At 36.0% G+C, this 22,032-nt stretch overlaps 1 protein-coding gene across 1 annotated transcript in view; it reads left to right on the forward strand.

Moving 5' to 3' along the window:
• LOC117782711 (aminopeptidase N) overlaps positions 1 to 14,573 on the forward strand; it is a 39,774-nt gene extending 25,201 nt beyond the window's left edge. The window contains exons 7-13 of the mRNA XM_034619737.1: positions 3,818 to 3,963; positions 4,022 to 4,172; positions 4,222 to 4,916; positions 6,660 to 6,843; positions 6,910 to 7,106; positions 7,394 to 7,708; positions 13,455 to 14,573. Coding sequence (XP_034475628.1) covers positions 3,818 to 3,963; positions 4,022 to 4,172; positions 4,222 to 4,916; positions 6,660 to 6,843; positions 6,910 to 7,106; positions 7,394 to 7,708; positions 13,455 to 13,692 — 1,926 coding nt within the window. The 3' untranslated portion in view covers positions 13,693 to 14,573. The remainder of the gene's footprint in view (positions 1 to 3,817; positions 3,964 to 4,021; positions 4,173 to 4,221; positions 4,917 to 6,659; positions 6,844 to 6,909; positions 7,107 to 7,393; positions 7,709 to 13,454) is intronic.
• Positions 14,574 to 22,032: the final 7,459 nt, after the last annotated feature.

The following is a 22,032-nucleotide window of genomic DNA, read 5'->3' on the forward strand; positions in this document are numbered from 1 at the left end:
AATTTTAAATAAAAATATAAGCTAATAAAAAAAAAACGAAAATTGGCATTCGGCACTGCGCAAAAGGTAATTTTTATGTACAAAGAAGCTCGCGCTTTTTGCGCACAGTGCACAATGCCAATTTTCGATTTTTTTTTTTTTATTAATTTATATTTTTATTTAAAATTTTTATATTAAACTGAATTTTGTTCGTCACAAAATTGGATATCAGAAATTTTGGGACTTGAAATTGTTTTCGTCACTAGACTTTTACCTCGTGTAGAGGTTTTTTTTTTGTGTAATGAATTACCGACCAAATTTGTTTCCTCACTTGATTACTTTTTTAATCAGCTTTGTTTGTAACTATAAATTTGAACTCATTTGGACTCCCTCCCATTACTACAGGAGTCTTTGGTAATCAATTTTCTAACAAAATTACCCCGTCTTTCATGCATCTAAGTGCGTCTAACTCCACTTATAGTCCAAAAACTGAAGCAACCTCGCAATAACATGGTGATAGAAGAAGAAGAGCGCAGCAGAATTACATACGTTTTCGCTATGCAAGGCATCATACAAAATTAAAAAAAAAAAAAAAGATTAATTAACGTAACAAAACTTTCTTAAATATTAATTTTTTATATAATATTAGAAGATGAAAAAAGATTAATGTGTATTTTATTTTTTTATAATTTTACATGAAAAATATGCACAGAAAATATTTTTCAATTTTGACCGGCAAGCCTGAGTCAATCAGTAGGCCAATCACTCTGTCATTTTAAACCTTAGAAAAGCTTTTTATCAAATGCTTTTTAAATTTTTAAAATATCTTCACTGGTTAAAAAGATATGATTTTTGCAACGCAAAATGAGAAATAGCCCCACTGTCCAGCGTCACATTTTACAAATATTAAACATTAAACAAGTTCATGAGAAATATACGAGTTCCACAAAAAGAATAATAACGAATAATCGATGCGCTTTTTCTTCCAGCAAACAAAATTATTTTAATGCATACTTTTCAAATATTGATTATTTCTGAGAATTTCACACAACTTCGCTGGCATCCCTTCTTTCTTGCGAGTCTAATTAAAATTGTCAATTAAAGACTATTCATCCAATATAACTTTTTCCTTCTCTAGGGAACCGATTTCAAAATAACATTAATTTTAAACTATAAAATGTAGAAAAAAACCATTTCAAAACACAATAATTGCTTAAATAACATAGTTAGTCGTGACACAGTGTCCCAAAAGAACCAACGTGCTCGATATGCTTGCCACGGGAAAAAAGGGTTTATTTCAGCTGGTTCCACTGAAACAGCTGTCAAACTATTTTCTGTCAAATCCGTGACAGCGTCTGGCACAAAAAATATAAGGCACGGAATGACACTGGTGGTCACATCAAAAATGACACATTTTTTTGCCACTTGAATTTTATGTCACAGCACTTGTGTGTCAAATATGACTCTTTGTGCGCCTGTGTTAACCCAGCATTAGAAAAATTGTCACAGTAGGTGAGAAAATCGAATTTTTTTATATCCTTCCGTATCTTCCCTTAGCATCGCTAAGTTGTCCGACTTTGACCAAATTTGGTCATGATGTATTAGACTGTCTATTACACAATCTTTTATTTTGGATGATTTTGCTCAAATATCTTTTAGTTATTTCATACTAACCATTTTCCATATGTTTTTTATTAACCACGAATTTGTTCCCGTTCCATTTATAACGCCGGCTTATTGCATGTTAGATCTTACCTTTTGGGCTGCACAAAGATCGATCAATCAGGACAACTATTTTTGCCCTGTCCTTATGTCAGTCCGTCTGTTTGAACTGGTCAATCTCAGAGACTTCAAGAGCTAGAGACTTCAAACTGTTATGTATGGTAAATATATCAAATAACCCCCATAGGAACGATAGTTCAAAAATGAAGCTTTACGTAGTATGATAAACTTTTTGTTTTTTAGAGATATCTCAACCAATCTGACACCATATACTTCTGGGCTAGTAATATGCATCCTGACCAGATTTGGTTTAAATAGGTCCACTCGCGAAGTTATAGCTAATTCTAATGGCGCAAAGCCTATGCATAGACTCGAGACCGCGTAAAACATTATAGACCTTACTACGCTGGTCAGTATTCGGCTGCACAGTGGTCGATTTCATAGACCAAAAATAAAAAAAAAGTCTGAAGCTTGCCGCTGTTTATATCAAAACTATTTCTTAAAAGAACAATAAAACAAACGGTAATTTTATCTTTGCTTTATCCCATTCGTACGCGCTACGAAAAGCGACAGAAGAACGACAATAAAAACACGTGGACTGTGAAGTGAACGAAATACTAAATTTATCTCAAAAAAAAATTGAATTTCTATATTAAATCGTGTTTAATCGCCGAAAATTATAATGAATGTTGAAAAACAAGGTAAAGACTGTTTTTATTTTTTAAAAAACAATTTTTATGTAATAATATGTAGACCAATTGTTTTAAAATTATTGTTTTTCCAGTGACCTCTTGAGTGGTGTATTTTTCTTTATATTTGTATATAAATTTTAGAAAAGTTAGTGATCCCTGACTCGCTCTTTAAAGAAACATGTTTGTTAATATTAGTTAATCTTTTCTTAGTCTATATTGTTTATTTCAGCTGCCAACTTTTGCCCCTCTCTGTGTTATTTGTGTTATTCCACCAATCATTTTTTGCAATAAATGGAAACATTTTTTTTATTTATTTGTTAATATTAACTACATTTAATAAATTATAGTTTGTTATCATCTTAATCATATTAATACAAGTTATTTCTTATAAATTTTGGAAGTGGTTCAGATATCTCAATAAACAAAATACTTTTTTTATACTAAGACTTGATTTTCGACTAAGCGTCTCTATGGCAGTTATATGATACAAACAAAATCTATCACTTGACCTCCTTTGTGGGGTAGGCTTAGGCGCAGGATGCCGTCATACATGACTTTATGCGCAGGAGGTATCCCTGAATATCGAATTCCGCGAGTTCACTATTGGGCCGTTTTGATCGCATTTTGGATTATAATAAGGCAGTACTTCTTGTCGATGGCATCCAACGTCCAGGTTTAGCGACAGTCCACCTCTGTCGGATATGACTTTTACAGACAGATTGGCCTGTATGATGGGGCTGCGTCTGGGGGTTTCCCTGGCTTCGCAACAAGCACCAACTTCTGGACCTTCCATTGGCTGGGGAAGATGCCCTCGGTTAAGTACTTTGTGTACAGTTTCGCCCTCTAGGGATTCACGCAGAGCTGTTTTTAGCGCTTTATAAGCGACTAGTGGCCGGCAAAATTGGTAGAAACTCTGGGCCGCGTAAGTCGACGGCGAATACAAATCGATTTGCTGGCTGAATCTGACTCGGTGACTTACCCAGTGTCACTACCCGTGATCGGCGTAACGGCAATTCTACTCTTCGTGGTGTGCTAGATGCAATCTTCTTTAGCCAAGCGGTCGTCCAGACGAGCGACTCGTTTTCCAACGACTGACATTGTGCAATAAAAATTTAGTAAAACACAGCAAGACCTCAACATTTTTATTTTATATATCAGACTTTATCAGTACGACCAATGAAAAAATTACGTCCACGTGCAAGCTAAGGTTAGTAAGAAGAGATAGACCAATTGGCAGCTAACAACAATACGTGTCTGCCGATATATAGACATTGATCGTTCACAGCATAACAGCTGACGTGAGTGGAAACATTCAAGTTCACGCAAAGCTTATTACAGTATATAATGGGTATCTTATAGTCGGGATCTCGACTATAGTCTTTCCTGCTTCTTTTTATTTATAGATAACATTATTTTCATTTTAGGAAACATATAATAAAATTTTAACTATTTATCAAAAAATTCAAAATTACTTTGGAGTGCCTATTCCCCTATCAAAAGTTGATGTGGTAATCATACCGGATCTTTCAATAGTACACCCTATAGACAACTGGGGCTTATTGATTTTAAAGTATGTTGATTTCATAGTGACAATAATATTACCATATTTTATCACCAATTAATACTAGGGAGAGCGATATCATGAAAAAAGGTTATTATGACTTAACTCAAGAATTTATTTACCAATGGATTGGTTCGTGGGTGACTCCTGAGTGGTGGAATGATGCACATCTTAACAAAGCACTAGCGAGTTTCTTAGCATCGGAAATTGTAATGCAGGTAAGTTTTTTGGGCCCATGAAAAATTTTAAACTAAATCAAATACATAGATAGATGGAGGCGTCGAGTTTAACGGAAAATACCCCATGACTACGCTTTATTCATTGTACTATGAATTCAGTAAGCGATACCCCCACTCACGCATTACTGGAATGAAGCAAGAGACAATTTCTCATAAGACAGAGCTAATTTTACGGATGCTAAATTTTACTTTAACCCAAAAAACGTTTCAAAATGGAATCAGAAATTTTATTTTTGATCATCAATATAATACATTTGTTGGTGATGATCTATGGGAATCGTTAACTTCCCAAGCACTAAAAGATGGCACACTTAAAAGATCCTACAAAGTGGCGGATATCGTCAATACATGGTTTGCACATCATCGCCTTCCAGTCGTTACAGTCCGCAGAGATTATGAAGAAAAGACTGCGATTGTAGAACAAAAAGTGTATCTTAGAGAAAGACCCCATGACGTACCAGGGCAAGACAAAATGATCTGGTGGATTCCAATCGTTCTAAATCTTCAAGATTCTCTAAACTTTTCAAATTGCAGTCCATATGTCTGGATGGAAAAAGCTAAGCAATTAATTTTAAAAAATATGCCACAGAAAGATCTTTTTATTATTATAAATCAGGAAGAAATTGCACCATTTCCAGTTAACTACGATGATGAAAATTGGGAAATGCTAGCCAATTTCTTGCAAACGGATATTGGACGAAAATCTGTTCCGACGTATACAAGGTACGAGTTGCTTAATCAAATAATTGTCGGGTAATTGACATTAATTTGGCACTGACAGCGCAATAAAATAAAACATTTTTGATATATTTCAACATCCTAAGAGTATTGTCACCAAATTTGGTTGCTTTAACTCTTATAGTCTCGGAGATAAAGGTGTTCAAAGTAGTGAACCATAATTTGTCACGAATCTAATAGGCTCTAGTACCCATTTTTTTGGTTGCCGAGCTGTTAATTAGACATATTATATGAATGTTATGCTTATATAGTTTTATGTTACTTAATATACATTTTTAATTCAATGGTTTATTTAGTTATGTAAATCCCCAAATGTTTAATTTCCATATATGTATTTATGTATGTCTAATGGTTAGTGTATGTTAAATTTTCTTTCATTTTAACATTTTTAAAGTTAAAAGTATCAATTAAATTAAGCCTTTGTACGAACTTAAGCTTTTAATGTATGTATTTATTTTATTAATAGTCAATAAAACGGACGGCTGCGTATAACTGTGAAGTGGGCTCCACTGTAGCCCTTTCACACTTTACCGCGAGCGAAGCGAGCCCCCTTGCATTTGTTATGCTGCAATACAAACATTTTCAGTTCCTTATTATTTTGCATTCTAGTTTTATAACAAGCGAAATTATAGTGCCAATTACAGTCATACTGTTTACGTTATCCCCAGTCAGAGCAAAGATTTTATTATATATGTTATAAATATAGATTAAGTACACTGATAGAAAAAACACATAATGAAAACAAATATAACCATATTTGATTTTATTATTTTAACTTAACTAGAAAACGTATTAAAAATAAATACAAAAGACTTTAGTTTAACTAAAAAACTTACTTAAATGTCAAAGTTAATTGGAATATAGTAAAATCAAAGAAAAAACACTTCAAATTAAAAATACCATATTTCTTTTAAATTTAAATCTTACTTTTTTCAAATATGCGGAAAAGTGAAAAAAATCGTGTTGGAATTGATGTCAGATTTTAATGGAAAACGTATTAAGATTAAATAAAACAAACGTTAATTTAACTTAAAACCTATGAGAATTGGAGTCGGTTGTTACATTGTTCTTAGACAAAAAATAGGAAAACATTTATTTTAAGTCCGGTGGCTTAATGGTTAGAGTGGCCGACGTGCTACAGACCCAACTTTTTCTGTTCGAAGGCCTGGGTTCGAACCCCACTCTGTGCCATGCTAAGGTTAAAAAGGTTCATTAAAAAAATAAATTTAAAAAAAAAATAGATTAAGAAACAATAAATAAAATATTAAGAATTAAATTAATTAAAAAATAATTTTAAAAAAAATAAATTAAAAAAAGTTAATTAAAAAACAGTAAAAAACAAAGTAAAAAAAAAATAAATTAAAAAACAAAATAAAATAAAATAAACAAAATAAATAAAGCAAATAATATTTGAAATTTAATTTTTCACTTTAATTCAAATGCAAAATTAGTTTAATAAAATCATGTTCATTTTTTAAATATTATAAAAATTAAATTAAATATGAAATATATTTAATTTGAATATATTTATATTTGTTTTTGATTTAAATTCCTTAAACTTTAACCCTAAATTATAGTGCAAAACAGTTCAATCAATGTGGAAATATTAAAATTTCACAGCATTTTTCTTTTAGTGAATTTAGATTGTATTATTCTTAACAGTGCATTATGTTATTAGATGTTGTTAAACATTAATTTCTATAAAGATGAACTTATTAAAATTTTCAGAGCTAAACTTCTACATGACGCATGGAATCTGGCATACGCAGGCGATCTTAGCTTTACCCTTGCTTTCAATATGACCCTTTTTATGAAATTTGAACGAAATCATATTGTATGGAGTCCGGTCTTTACATTCATTGATCAAATTGGTCGTCATATTGATATGTCAGAAGTACACTCAAAATTTGAGGCAAGTAAACAACATTGTAATATTAACATAACAATTTTCAAAGCCTAGATAATTGTACATTTTTAGGCATATGTCTTATTTTTGTTAACGCCTTTATATGAAAAGTTAGGACTTGAGCAAGAAACCGAGGATAACTGGAAATCGGATCTTCGATCATTATCTAAAAGGTTTTTGTGCCATGCAGGATATAAACCATGTATTGAAGAAGCTGAAGAAACGTTTCGAACTTGGCAGCACACTGTCAATCCAAACTACGAAAATCCGTTAGTATACTCACAAATGTTTTTTGCCAAGTGCCAAATGTTTTAAAAACTTGTAGTGGAAGCAGCAAAAGTCGAATAAATTTTTCTTATTTCCACTTCGAGTGCTTTTAACTGTTTACAATAAACTGTTGCTTTTGCTTCGACTTCTAAAATTTTATAGTCGAAGTCGAAGCAGAAAATGGAACAGTTCTTAAACAGTTTAAAAAACTTATTATAACTATCAACAATTTTGCTTTTGCTTTTCCTTTGACTGTTATTGTTCTATAATTAAATTTATCATTATATAGGGTACCAAATCATTATATGTGTCCCGTATTCAAATGGGGCTCTTTAGAGGAGTGGGAGTTTGGACTACAACGCGTGATGCAATTTCCAAAATCACGAACACAAAGTGAAAGAACGCATTTACTAAAAGCTTTAGCAGGTTGTCCAACACAACCTGAAAAGATTAATCGACTTTTGCAAACATCGATTTTGGAAGATCATTCCAACTTTACAGAAAACGATCAATTTTTAATTTTGACTTCATTAACTGGTGGATCTAGTGGATATTATTCATTGTTAAACTTCTTAACTCGTAACTGGATGGCGATTCGTGAAAAGTAAGTTTAAATTTATTGATGTTGTTAAATGTTATGCTCGCTTTAATGTTTTTCTTATAAAATAATTTTATAGTTTTCTCATCTTCTAGATTTTTATTTCTATTTCTATGGTGTAGCCATTAGCAAAGTAGTAAATTTAAAAAAATATTTTAGCGAAATTGACAACATTGCCACAACAGCCCATAGCTCATGTAATAAAATTTGATATTGATTTACGAAGCAACTCTCCCACACCTAAAACAAGATTCGCTTAACGAACCAACGCACAGTGGGGCTATTTCTCAATTTGCGTTGCCAGTGAAGATATTTTGAAAACTTAAAAAGCACTTGATTGAAAACTTCTAAAGCTTCAAAATTACAGCTAACAAACGGTGATTGGACCACTGGGTAACTCAGGCTTGTCGGTCAAAGTTGTTAAATATTTTCTATGCATGTTTTACATGTAAATTTAAAAAACAACCAAATTTTGTTTTGTGCGAAATATACTTTTTATATTTTTTTTTTATTATTTAAACAACATTGTTTAATATTTAATAAAAAAAATTGTTTTTTTAAATCTCGTATGATGCCTAGCATATCGATAACGTATTAAATTGCTCTTTTCTCTTTCTCTTTTATCGCTATTTTATAGCGAGATGGAATCAGTTTTTGTACTATAGCTTCCGTTGACGCAGCTGGAGCGATGGACTCCGAATGAGTCCATTGTCAGTTAGATTCCATCAAAGTTAAAAAATATTCTAACTTTAATGCATTTTTTCAAACATCGCTGGGATAAAAAGTAAATAAGTGAAGAATTCTCCGGCATTTTATTAGAAATCAACTTACTTTTCATATGAAGCCAAAAACATAAAGATCAGTCGCACAGCTGGTCTACGATTCCGTTTCAAAATTTGTAATTTTTTTTAAAATTTCCACATTTGTGAGCATTGAAAAATGGGTCAACTTTGAGAGGCTGATTTTACCTGATTTCAAAAACCTTTTGGGTTTGTAATTTTTAAAGATTTCTCTTTCGAATACATATACAACTTTTTACGAACGCTTTCATGAAAAAAAAATGATTTTTGACACACTTCGGCCTGCGCCCCAGTGTGCAACGGCTACGATTTGAATTTTACAAATTATTTCTAACTCATCAAAGCTCGATACCTATCCTAAAAAGTTTTGTCGAATTTGCTCGACCTGTATTTGTGAAAATCGTTGTATATTAAAAATTTTGGGCCATGGAAAGGCTTTTGTCCCTAGGCTTATACCTCGTAAAATGATTTTTTTATATACTAGACCTATGATATAAGAGGTCAATTAAAAGTGAAAACTTTAAATTTAAGCATTATGTTTAATTTTACAAATTCTGAATAGGAATTGCATTAAATCAATTCCAAGTTCCAGAGGGAAACAAGTTTTTAGTTAAATTTGAATGCAGAGCTCAAGCTAACAAAACCAACTCTAATGAAAGTGTAAAAGTCGTCATACACACAACTAGCAAATTACATACATTTAAAAGCAAAATTAATTCAAAGGCCAATTTACGTTTTTAGTTTTCACAAAGTTATGATAGTTTGAAGTTTCTCAAGCCTTTAAACTAGCAACTGTACAAGTCAATGTTTTGGTCCAATTTGGCATGATTTTGGCATATATTAGCAGTTGAGTACTTACGTATGCATGTTTTCTATCCAAGACCAAACAGTAATTTTAAGTTATTATACCATTTAAAATGTAAAAAAAAAGGGTATAATGTGTTTGGCAGAATATATGTAACAGGCAAAAGGAGGCGCGGCAAAGTAGGTAGTGTTTAGGGTCAACAGCCAAGTCGATTTAGCTTGTCCATCTGTCCGTGTATTTGATCTCAGAGACCAACGAGCTAGAGACTTCAAACTTGTTATGTAAGTTTATGGATACCGTGCACAGATTTAGTTTTTTTATTATTGTTTTATTGAACCACTAGGTCGATAGGTCGAAAATTAAGTTTAAGTATGAAAAATTTGTTTGTTTTTTGAGATAATTAAACAAATCTGACAGACTATGCCTGGTCTTCTACATCCTGACAAAATTTGGTTTAAATCGGTCCCCTCTATTATATAGCTGCCATAGCAACGATCGGTCAAAATTTAAGTTTAAGTACGAAAAACCTTTTTGTCTCTTAAGATATCCCAACCAATCTGACAAAATATACATCTGGGTTGGTCCCAGACATCCTGACCAAATTGTTTCAAATCGGTCCACAATATCATATAGCTGCTATAGAAACGCTTATTAGCTCATCATATGTACACAACATTCCGAAAAATCAATCGCAACTTGTGCATCATTGTGCACCCAGTCTACAACTGAAGGAGAAAATCACAGCATCGCAGCCTCAATGCAGGTGGAGCCCTGACTTGCTTCTTGTTGATAGGCCGACACTTAGTCAGCCGAAGAGACGTCTTCTGCCCTGGTTCAGCTCTCTCTTTTGAAACAACTTTAAATATATTGGCAGCCTAGTTAAAACGTTTCCTCCAAGTGCCTTTCAGAGAATAATCGCCGATCTGTTGCATGACAGTTTACCAAATAATAGTGCCGATAAACCAGGCGTCCGTAAAACATTTGCATATCTTTATCCAACTTAGCACAAATTAGTGTTGGGTAAACACGGCTCATTTAGATGAACATGTTCACTTGTTCTTTTTTTGAACTGAGTCAACTCACTCAAATTGCTCACGTGCTCACTTGTTCAGTTCATCATCTGCTCCCTTGATCACTGCTCTTAGCACTTCACGCAATTAGACAATAATAATATACGTTGCGTTTAAATTAAATCCATTTCATTAATTCAATTTAATAAATTTGTTAATTCTTGACCTACATAAAACTAAAAAACCAAACTAAATAATCAAATAATAATAGTATTTTGGTCCCTTCGTTGGGAGTTCTTTGGTAAATAATAATAGTATTTTGATCCCTTCATTGTGAAATCTTTGGTAACATATTTGCTCCACTATGCTCTGACTATGCTATTGCTGTACTGGAAAGAAAACTGTTATTTTGCACACTATAAAAATTTGGTTATACTTACTTCATGCTGTTATGCAAAAAAATAAGGTTTTCCACATTTTCTGGCATCAATAGTGAGCGCCTATCGCGCACTGTTTGGCCTGCAACAGAAAATATGCGCTCGCATGGCACAGTCAAAATCCTTCCAAACGTCGTCATCGTCATCTAAGCTGAGGTGCTGTCTTGCATTGTCAGTCACGACAGCTTCAGGTGGCACAATGGCTAACCGCATTGACATCAATTTCCTGTTGAGTTCAGCAGTCGCCTTTTTAAATGCCTCTTCGGAATTAAACACACGTCCCTTGAATCTGAGGTCCAATATTGTGCTCTCTGCGTACAACATATTGGACTCGTAGTCCTTAAATCGTTCATCCATCTGAATTTTTGTATGCTCGATAACAGCTGCCACAGTTGAATCTCTGACCAAAAGTTTAGATGTCTAAAGATTTTTGGACAATTAAATTAAGGCTATGAGCAAAGCACGGGACATGACGCCAATTGCCGATTCTTATGGCACCAACAATGTTGAATGCATTGTCCGATGCAATTGCCGACACTTTTCTGAATGCTCTGAACATGTCTATTAGCCATAGGATCGTTTCTTCGTCTAAGGCTTTGACGAATTTTATTGTTGAAATTATCCTTTTCTTCCTCAACAAGTTTTGCAGAGTGTTGATATTTTTTTTTGCACGGGTTTTTACTTTGAACTAGACAATTTGGGCGAATTTTTCCCAGACCGGCTTGCATAATTATTCGACACTGTCTACCGCTGTTACCAGTTCACACAGTATGTATCTGTGGTCATCAGAGAAGTGACGCAATAATACACGCCAGTTACGTACACCTTTATTGTTATTTTCGTGAGTAACGTAAAGTCGAGGACCTCTTCCCAACATTGATAGTCCTCGCTGCTAGGGAATAGAATATTGGTGTGCTGTCACGGTATAAAAGTTGTCATGACTAACATTCTAAAAAAGACTCACTTCGATCGTTACTTTCTGTATTCGAGGCAATGAGCGCCTACTTATGCGCCGATAAGCCAACTCACTGTCAGATCCTCGTCGCTTTGGTTGGGGAATGGAAATAATTTCGCTCTCTATCCGGTGGTCGAAAGGGACATAACTGACATGACACGGGTCCTGACTTCTTGTATTAAGCCTACTCACTGAGAAGGACAAGTAGATTGTCCCAACGACCTGCGCTTCAAATTAATCTGTAGTGGGACCACTTTCGGTCTCAACATCCGGCTTCTCGGAGAGTACAAGATCTCCCGACATCCCACTAGAGTACTCCACTTCCTCCAGGATATTATCTGGAGTGTCGTTTTTGAAGACCTTAATTTTCTCCTTCTTCCCTCCATACCATAATAAATTTGGTTGATTGGCCGGTTTTGGTTTCAACGATGCAAAGCTAGCTCTATATACCTCGAACTTGATTATTGTGTTCTGACAACGCTTTTTGTCATCGCGATTGCCCTCAGAGCTGTAAAGCGCCTCTTCATCGATGACACTCAAGTCGACATCCACATCGATTTGTAGACTCCGCTTATCCGAGGCTGGTGTTGAGGGGTTTATAATCATAAACGCCGGCCTTGGTCGATTAGGCAAGCTCATCGGGCCCACATGGAAGAGCCTATACCTTGATATGACCAGTAACAGAACGTGACTGTCAGTCATGATATAAAGGTTTATGTATTTATACCCGTTACTTAAAAATTAAGTAAAAAGGTATACATGGGTGCCACAGAAATCACTTCCGCTTGAATTTGACTTCAATTCCATTCCGCTGTGACACAGAGCAATCCACAATTTAATTTTGGGCGAAACGAAACAGCTTCAATCCACTGGCATCGGATGGTGCCACCTAGTCCGTTTTAGATTTTCGGTGTCAAGGTCAGCGCTACCATATTTTTAATCAGAATTCGAAGTAAGGGGGTTTTAAAGATATATATGGAACCACTTCTGTTTTCTTGAAATTAAGCATTAAAAAAATAGCTCTATTAAGGTAAAACAAATACAAAATCAGCTTTCAGAGGAATTCAATTTCACTAGTGATTTCTCTGGCACCAGTGATATTGTGTTCGTTGGAATGTATGTAACAGGGAAATGGAGGCATCTTCGACCCTACAAAATATATATATTCTTGATCAGCATCAACAGCCGAGTCGATATAGCCATGTGTGTCTGTCCGTCCGTCCGTCTGTCCGTCTGTGTGAGCGCCTAGATCTCAGATACTATAAGATAGAGATAGAGATGACACACAGACTTCTATATACCCCACGCAGATCAAATTTGTTTCAAATTTAAGCCACGCCCTCCTACAAGCTCGCAAATCGCGAAAAATACCACACATTTTCAAGATAATACGTTTTTTGTAGTGATTAATGTTATCTATTAAAATTATCTATTAAACTAAATCACTAAATTACTCACTAAATCAAATCAAGGTCGGACAAGTACAACGGCAGCTAAGGCGATTTAATGTTTTCAAAGTAATACATGTAATTTCTTTAAAGTACTTTTATATATTTTATGGTCGGGAACTCGACTATACCCTATCCGACTAGTTTTTTTATTTTATTCTTTTTTTACAACCATTGCATATGTGGTACCAACAATACATCTTATAAATGTAAATATAATCAAGCCTGCTTAACTCCAGACGTTATTCAAAAACTTTTTTACTAGAACATTTATTTATAAGTTTTTTTTATTTTCAGATTTAAACATAAAACCAATTTATGGGATCATTTAATTGGATCGGCCACCGGCTTTTTCTTAACCCAAAAGGGCTATGAATTGGTCCATCAACTATACCAAGAAAGATCTGGTGAATTCGATAGTGCACAACACATTATTGAAAAATCTCTTCGAAACATCAAAGAAGAGATCAAATGGAGTGAAGAAAATCTTCCGGTTATCGAAGCATGGCTAGATAATTTTTTGAAGAACATTTAAACTTTTTTGTTTTTTGAAAAAACTGATAATAAATTTGTTAGATTTAAGTTTTGCATAACATAGCGGTGGGATTCATGAAACAGATTCGGATTTGGTTTCGTTACAGATTTCATTTCGCCGATCAGCTGTTCACAACTGCTCCATACAAAATGTGTAGGGCTGCCAGGCAAAATAAAAAAAATATAATACGGAAAGTGTGGCAACCCTATGAGATTTCACGAAATCTGGTCCGAGGCTGATTTTGTTCTGATTTCATTTCGATAATATGTGAGACCGTGCATTTCGATAACATTATTTGGCCACACTTGGTGTTTGCTTACATTTTGGGGTGATTTCAATTTGGAAAATGTTGAAAGTTTCTTGCATTTCAAGAATGGATAATTTAATAACTATATATTTAATGCAGAAAAATTACCAAAGATGTGCCTGATGGATATGACAGCTAAGAAAGGGCTGTGAGAATTGAAGATAATGCACCAAAACACCTAAAAAAAAAAAAAAGACGCAGATATAAAAGGAGCTGTTAATGTGTAAAACTGCAGCTAAAGCATTATAAACAATTAGTATTATTCTAATTAAACTTTTCTGCAACTAAACAGATTTGAATAACCAAATCAGTGTGCAAAAAGGGTCGTTCCTGAAACTGATTCAGATTTGCTTAAACCAAATCGAAATCAAATCCGAGTTTGTTTCACTAATCCCACTAGCATTTTATATTTTATAAGAATATTATTATTATAGTTTAATTGCTATCTATTTGTTCTCATGTACATATAGATCATTTAACAAATTCTTGAGTTTGCTATATTCATGGATCTAAGTTATATAAACCTTTGAATAACTGAGAAACAAAAATAATGAATAAAGGTTTTTTGCTTTGAGTTTTGGTAGTTAGTTTGCATAGGTTGTTTAGAAATGATTTTTCAAAATACTTCATATCATCAGTTGCTCAGGGACAAGAGCAGAAGAATTTTGGAACTTTAAGCCTTAAGGCGTGAATGCCGATCAACCGATAAGGTGTCCACTCCACAACCGGAAAGTCCACGTCCCCACTCGTTTGTACGAATAGCCATCGAGATCTGTGATATTAGATGCTTCTAGCACGTATCCATCCAGCTCCAAGGAGATATCCTGAACGACTGACTTCCGATTGGATACTTCGATGACGATAAAAATTGGGAGCATTGGCCCACACCGCAGCCACATTTTAAAAATGCGGTTCGGGTCACTGTTTTGTGCCGCTGGACAGCCCCCTAGTCTACCACAATCGTTTGGCGCAAATGTTGAGAGCGAGTTGTTCGCAGCACTAAAACAGTGATGACCTTTGTAAGCCTTGGCTTCGCTGGCAATATCGCGCTTACTTTAGACTATTTGCTATTAGGCTCTCCTGACAGCTACAAGCCTATTTGCAACGAGAAAACAGATATAGGGCAGAGAAATCGGGTTGGGCAACGTTGGTTGAAAGAAAATACGCCAATGCTAACAAGACGTGTGTATTGGTTTGAGAAATACGTCGAGAGCGTCTTTATTATCGTATACGAGGCTCTTCTAAGGAATTTGTTGCTTAAAGGTCGTGTTATCAACATAGTCATTGCTGCGATTCAAACAGCAAGAGGTATTTATTTGTTTATTGTTAGGCTATAAGCAGCCGATACTTAACTATACATTTAAATTAATAAAATAAATTTAATTATTGGGGAAAACCCAGAAAGACCCAATCAGACCAAGATAAAATTAAATTTTAGTTAGTACGTTAAATTACATAGATATAATAATACAGAAGCTTTAACAGGAAGCGAAGAACACTCGAAACTAATCGTACGGTACAGATTGTTATAATCAGCACATAGAATACGAACATATTTATGAAAAGCTTATTTAGTGCTTTAATGCTGAAGGTAAAGAGAATTAAAGTAAATCTATTTATTAAGCGAAGATTGATTAAGCGTGGTCTACAAAAGTATGAAGGCATCTGAATTTTTGAGCTCCAGCTCAAACCGCGAAGAGCAAATATTAAGAGTTGTGTTTGAACCGATTCTATTCTGGCACGATGTGATTCGTATTGAGGGGACCAAATGCATGACCCATACTCAAGAATCGGACGAGCAAGAGATGTATATAAAAGTCTAGTAATATAAGGATCATCAAAGTCCTTAGACCATCGCTTAATAAACCCAAGAACTTCCACTGCTTTATTGACTGCAACAGCAATATGCTTATCAAACTTCAGTTTATAATCTAGATTTATACCCAAATCATTTACAGAGCTTTCGGAATCATTTAAGCATTCCAAGATAATACCAATAAGTGAATACTGACAAGTATGGCTAAAGGATCTATAGAAAGTCATTACTTTACATTTTGAGCTATTTAGATTTAGCAAATTGGCTTGACACCAAAGAAACAGTGCATTTAAGTCCGCTTGCAAAAACTTATCAGACAAAACTTCACTATAAGTTAAACAAGCTTGACTTCATCCGCATACATGAGTTCACGAGAGTGAGATAGAACAGATGGAAGATCGTTTATAAATAACGTAAAGAGGAAAGACCAGACTGCGGTAATGGATGTTGGCTTTAGTTTAAGAAATAATAGCTGTCACTTACGAAGAGGTTAATGTTGCGGTCAAAAATAACTTATAATTTTTTATTTTTAATTTTAAGCAACGTAATGTTAAAATATTACTTGAATGAATACTTTCAAGCTATGGCTAGGTACTAACTGATTAGTGCGAAAAAAGCGCAACACCAAAAAGAAAAAAATGTTGTGTGGTTAACTGTGCATTGCTGACATTTTATAAAGCGAAAACTTTGGAGATAAAAAACATGAAAAGTTTGTTAGATATGGAGGCGAATGCAGAGGCAGTGATAAACGTCCTCAAAGTGGGATTGTGTTGCATATTGCGTTATACTAAAGGAAGAAGAGGAGTAGAAACGCAGGCGTCGTGCATATTGTGTCAATCCATAAAAACTGCATCGAAATATTTTTTCAGTCATATCGTACAAAATAAGATACTTTCGACTTCTATATTTAATTTTATCTTGTCATGATTTGTGAACATGTCCAGTCGCCCTTTATCATTCAGTTCTCGCCATATATTATTAGTAGTGTTTTATTTTCTGTAGACAATATTTCTCTGACATCTGTAAAAATATTGAACACGAAAAATATTTTGACAGTCGTCAGAAAAATATTAGCTGTTGCCTACAGTCACACCTTATCTCGGTGTCAACTCTATATAAAAAAAAACGGTGGCGAGATTAGAAATAAAATAATTCAGCAGCGGCTTAATTGAGCAGTCCTCAGAACGAAAAGACAGAGTTGCCAGATCAAAGGGTTTCCGACACTGTTTGTGAAACAGCTGAATATCACTCGGCTGCCTGTGAAAACATTGAAATTTTTAATCTTCTTACACCACTTAACAAAAATGGTCGCCATTCATTAAAAAACAAAACAAAGATGTTTGAAGTTGTTGAACAAGGATAAAATTGCTAGAATATGTATAATATACAGCTGAATCAATCTGTGTACCCTAATTATATACATTTTTAATTTGTATTAAAAAAATTGAAAAATCCACACAATTATACTCGTTACTTAAAAAATAAGTAAAAGGGTATATTGTGTTCGTTGGAATATATGTAACAGGGAGAAGGAGGCATCTCCGACCCCATAAAGTATATATATTCTTGATCTGCATCAACAGCCGAGTCGGTATAGCCATATTCGTCTATCCGTCCGTGTGAGCACCTAGATCTCAGAGACTATTAGAGATAGAGATGCCAAATTTGGCACACAGTTTTTATGGTAATTAACGTTATATATTAATATTATTTATAATATCACTTAACCGCAACAAGATCGGTTAAGTAGAACGGGAGTAATAGCTAACCAAAGTTATTTATAAAGTTATTATTTCAATACAATCACCTAAAAGTATGCAGTATTTTCTATTAGGTAGTAACTTCTTTAAAGTACATTTATATGTATTGATAAGTAACGGGTATCCTCTAGTCGGGATCTCGACTATAGCTTTTCCCACTTGTTTTTTATTGTCTTTTCTACATTTCCATTCCCTTTATGCCTCCCCAATGTCTTCTAATCATCTGGGCGTTTTCAAAATTTAAACGAAGCGCGCTTTCTCTAGACCTCATCAAATGATTAAGCATTTTTTCGATGGCGAAGTTTTTTTTTTTTTTTTTTTTAATTAATTAATTTTGTTTATTTAATTATTCTGTTATTATTTACAACAACTTAAATTAAACTTTATATGCTAGTTTTCTACAACCTAGTCAAAAGGCTAGGTAATGCTGCTAATTAACTAACAAAGTTGCCTAGTGGCAAGGTCTATTGGGTGATGTCGCTTCAGTCTTCTTCTCATAGGCCTTCCCCTTATGGTGCGCACTTTTACTGCGTGGTCTGTCTTTGTAGGACATCCCCAATTTTAGGCACTCGCAGATCGTTTTCTATGTTTGCTGTCCTTACGTACCAAGGAGCAGCGCTAATTAACCGAAGGGTTTTGGATTGCAGTATGCGGATTTTGCCCAGATGGGTTTTCGCAGTTATTCCGTATACTTGTAAGCCATATCGCCAGGAGGGGGTAATGCAGGTCTTGTACAGCTTCACCTTGTTGTCCAGAGATAGCCATTTCTTTGATAGGAGCCATCTTATTCTCTTGATCCGGTTTTTGAGAGTCCCTATGATGCTGGACACATGCTTGGCAAACGTAAGGTGATGGTCCAAGTGTACTCCCAAGTACTTGTAGCTGCTGAGATGCTCCAACCACTGGTCCCTGCAAAAGACGCCTGAACAGAGGCTCACGCAGAGCAGGTCACATTGGCGCCCACTTGTGTTGATTCCAATGTTCCAGCCTGCCCATGCTTCAAAGCTGTGAAGGTACAGCTGCAGGACCTCAGTGGCTTCTGTGATGCGACTACTCCTGGCCAAGATTGCCGTGTCGTCTGCATAGGTGGCGATGAGAAGATCGTTCGTGTCATCAATGGGGATAGTTGATCCAGTGGGCATGTCCGAGTGAAGAGGGTAAAGGGTGGGCCCTAAGACACTGCCCTGTGGTACACCGGCTTGTATAGTCCTCACACTGGACTCCGCACCATCTAATACAACAGTGAACGTCCGGTCTGCAAGGTAGCTGCGGACTATCCATAGTAGTTGCGGAGGCAGAAGTGGTTTGATTTTAGCAAGAAGTCCATTGTGCCATACTCTGTCAAATCCCTGTGTTATATCCAGATACGCCGCAACCACGTACTCCTTTTCCTCAAAACCTTCAAGGATGAAATTTACGACCCTATTCAACTGCTCAGGTGTTCCATGAGATTTTCGAAAGCCAAACTGAAAGGGAGGAATTTTCTCCTTGATGCTTTCCAATTGAAGTATACGCGTCAGAAGTCATCGCTCAAACAGCTTGGCTATCGTCGGCAATAAACTGATTGGTCTGTATGAGTCCAGTGAAGACGGGCTTTTGCCTGGCTTGTGTATCATGCAGATCCTTACTTTATTCCAGAGTCTCGGGACGTGTCCCAATCTCAGTACTCAGTTGAAAAGTAGGACGAGGAATATCACAGCTTTAAGGGGCATAGCCTTGATTGTAAAATTATCCAGGCCATCTTCACCTGGAGCTTTTCTGGCTTTTAGTTGTTTGATGTGACCATTAACTTCTTCAACTGTAATCGGTGCGACCGGTGGACATAACTGCTCAGGACTCTCAAGCGTAAGTTGAACTCTTCTCTTGACAACTAGTGAGCTGGTGTTAAACGGCTGGAATTCCTCCAAACTCTCAGTAAATGCCTCAGCTCTTTCTTCTTTGGGATCTTGCCCAAGATCCGTCAGGCTTTTTAATCGGGAATTTCAACCACCTGCTGTTATATTTTTAGCCAGAGTCCAAAGTGAGTGCTTAGGGCTTGAATCCGTGGACGCATTAGACAGTAGGCGATCAGTTTGCATCTGTTTGTGTAATACCAGCAGTTTTTTCACCCTATTTGATACCCTCTGGTAAACCCTGTAGACTATTGGATCACGAGTGCGACAATGCCTCCTTTTGATGAGCAGTAGCGTCTCAATAGATCGAGGAACACTGTTTTGAAAGCTATGCAGTTGATGACACGGAGCAGCGCAGTGGTTTTGTTCAAGAAGATTGCGTACGCATCTTCGATGTCTTCTGGCAGCAAGATTTCTAGATTTAGAAAAGTTTTCTCCACCAGACGAAAACATCTAAATTCGCTCCCCTGGGCAGTAGTCGACTCATTTTAGTCGTGATAACCGGAGCAGTGTCATATGTAACTACTATTGGCAAATGATCCGAAGAAAGCTGATATTCTGTCCTTATCATGAAATTTTCTGGGCGCAGACCATTGTAGACAAAAAGTCGATGTGGCTGGGTGTACGATTTGTATCTGCAGGGTAGTGTGTTGCTTGACCAGTTACCAGAATTTGAGCAGAGGAGCTTTGTACGGCTTGCTGAAGGCATCTGCCCTCATTCCCCTAAAGCTTCCATAGTCTACTTTTAGCATTAAAATCTCCGCCAATAATGAATTTACTGCCCAGATCACTGAGTATCTGGTTGAAGTCTGCTTCTGTCCAAGGGATATTTGGAGGTAGGTAAAGAGAAGAAATTACACCCACCCGAAGTTGGGACAATTTTAATGGAGGCCATTTGCAGTTGTCTGTCACAGGATCAAAAGGAAAATGCGATTCCTGTTTTACTAGGATCGCTGCCCACCTCTCTATTACTGGATGGTCTGCCTTATGAATGTTGTAGCCAGGGAAGTAGATGTGTATATTTTTCCTTGTGCCAGACTCAGTGATAAGCATAATGTCAATATTATGTTCGGTTAGAAACAGCTTTAGCTCTTCAACATGCCCGGAGATTCCCCCAGCATTCCATAATCCAAGGCTAAGTGTTTGTGGCATCATTTTTTGGCGTTTAAAAGACTGAGACACATTTGTTTAAGAAACTTATTCGTCTCCTGCATCCCTTGAACATGGCTTGAAGTACATCAACTTTTGCTGTTAGAGCTTCAATGGCTGCCTCCAGTCTTGAGCTTTTGTCATCTGGAAATTGCTGCCAGGGTCCATTTTGGGGCGAGTGAACAGAAGAACCTGTAGCTGAACTGCTTTTGTTCTGATCTGCGCTGGTGTTCCGAAACGAATGGTTTTGTGGGGCTCTATTAATGCGAAGCGCTTCTGCATAGGAGATGTTGCCTTGCACCATAGCTGCTGGTACAAAATCTTGCATATTCGACAATTTGCCGTTAGGTTTCCTTACATTAATTTTTGGACTCCGTTCATCTATCTTCGCTTTATATATGCGACAATCCTTAGACCAGGCTGGATGTATACCGCCACAGTTGATACAACAAAAATTTTCCACTGCGGTTTCCTTGCACTGCGATGTTGGATGATCTTGGGAACATTTTCCGCAGATGTATGGTCTCCAGCAATAGTTTTTAGTGTGCCCGAAACCTTGAGGTGTTGTACTTGCTAGATTGCGAACTATAACTTTGAAAGCTTTAACTTCCTTCAGTTGATAGGAGTAGTGATGCGCATTATTTTCTTTCAAAAATTTAACTAGACGACGATAGGTATCTGAATCCTCAAGTTGTACTCTAGCTGCACCTCTCCTGGTAAAGTGATAAGTATAATTGCTTGAGCCAAGGACTTTGTCAAGTTCAGTCTCCATCAGGGTCACGTTGCTTACGTCCTCAATGTTGATTGGAGGCGGCTTTTGCGATCTCGATTCCTTCCCTTTGTTTTCGACAAGTTGCTCTGTTTCCATTTGGTCAGCTAGCTCCTCAGCTTGTGTGACTTCAGCATCAGTTGGGTCAGAATCATCCAGTATTCCAAACTTGTTATTGGAAGTAGATGGCACATTATCCAAGAGAGTGTCTATCTGTGAAAGAGGAGCAGTCAGTCGACCTTTTTCTTATTTTGTTTAGGTGAAAGAGTCAATTTGCGTTTGGACTTCGTAGTCTGCCAGCATGGTAGCTTCTCGGAGGGATTTTTACATGCCAAGTTTGGTACATCCTCAGTGTTTTGGGTCGTACTGGTTGAGGTAGTGCACATACTGCCACTCAAAGTGGTTGTGAGGCTAAAAGGAGACGTGAGACTAGAGTTGGACGATCGTCGTTTTGATTTTATGCATTAGACTATCAAGCCACACTCGGTCGAAGGCCTGGGAGACGTCTAGGAATATTGCGCTGCAGTATTCCCGATGTTCGTATGCTGTACGTATTTCTGATGTTATTCGGTTAACTTGCTCGATAGTTCCATGCTTTTCTCGGAAGCCAAATTGATGTGTTGGGATTGTGTTGTGTGTTCTCAGAT

The sequence above is a fragment of the Drosophila innubila genome, assembly GCF_004354385.1.
Source record: "Drosophila innubila isolate TH190305 chromosome 2L unlocalized genomic scaffold, UK_Dinn_1.0 5_B_2L, whole genome shotgun sequence".
Classification (NCBI taxonomy): Eukaryota; Metazoa; Arthropoda; class Insecta; order Diptera; family Drosophilidae; genus Drosophila; species Drosophila innubila.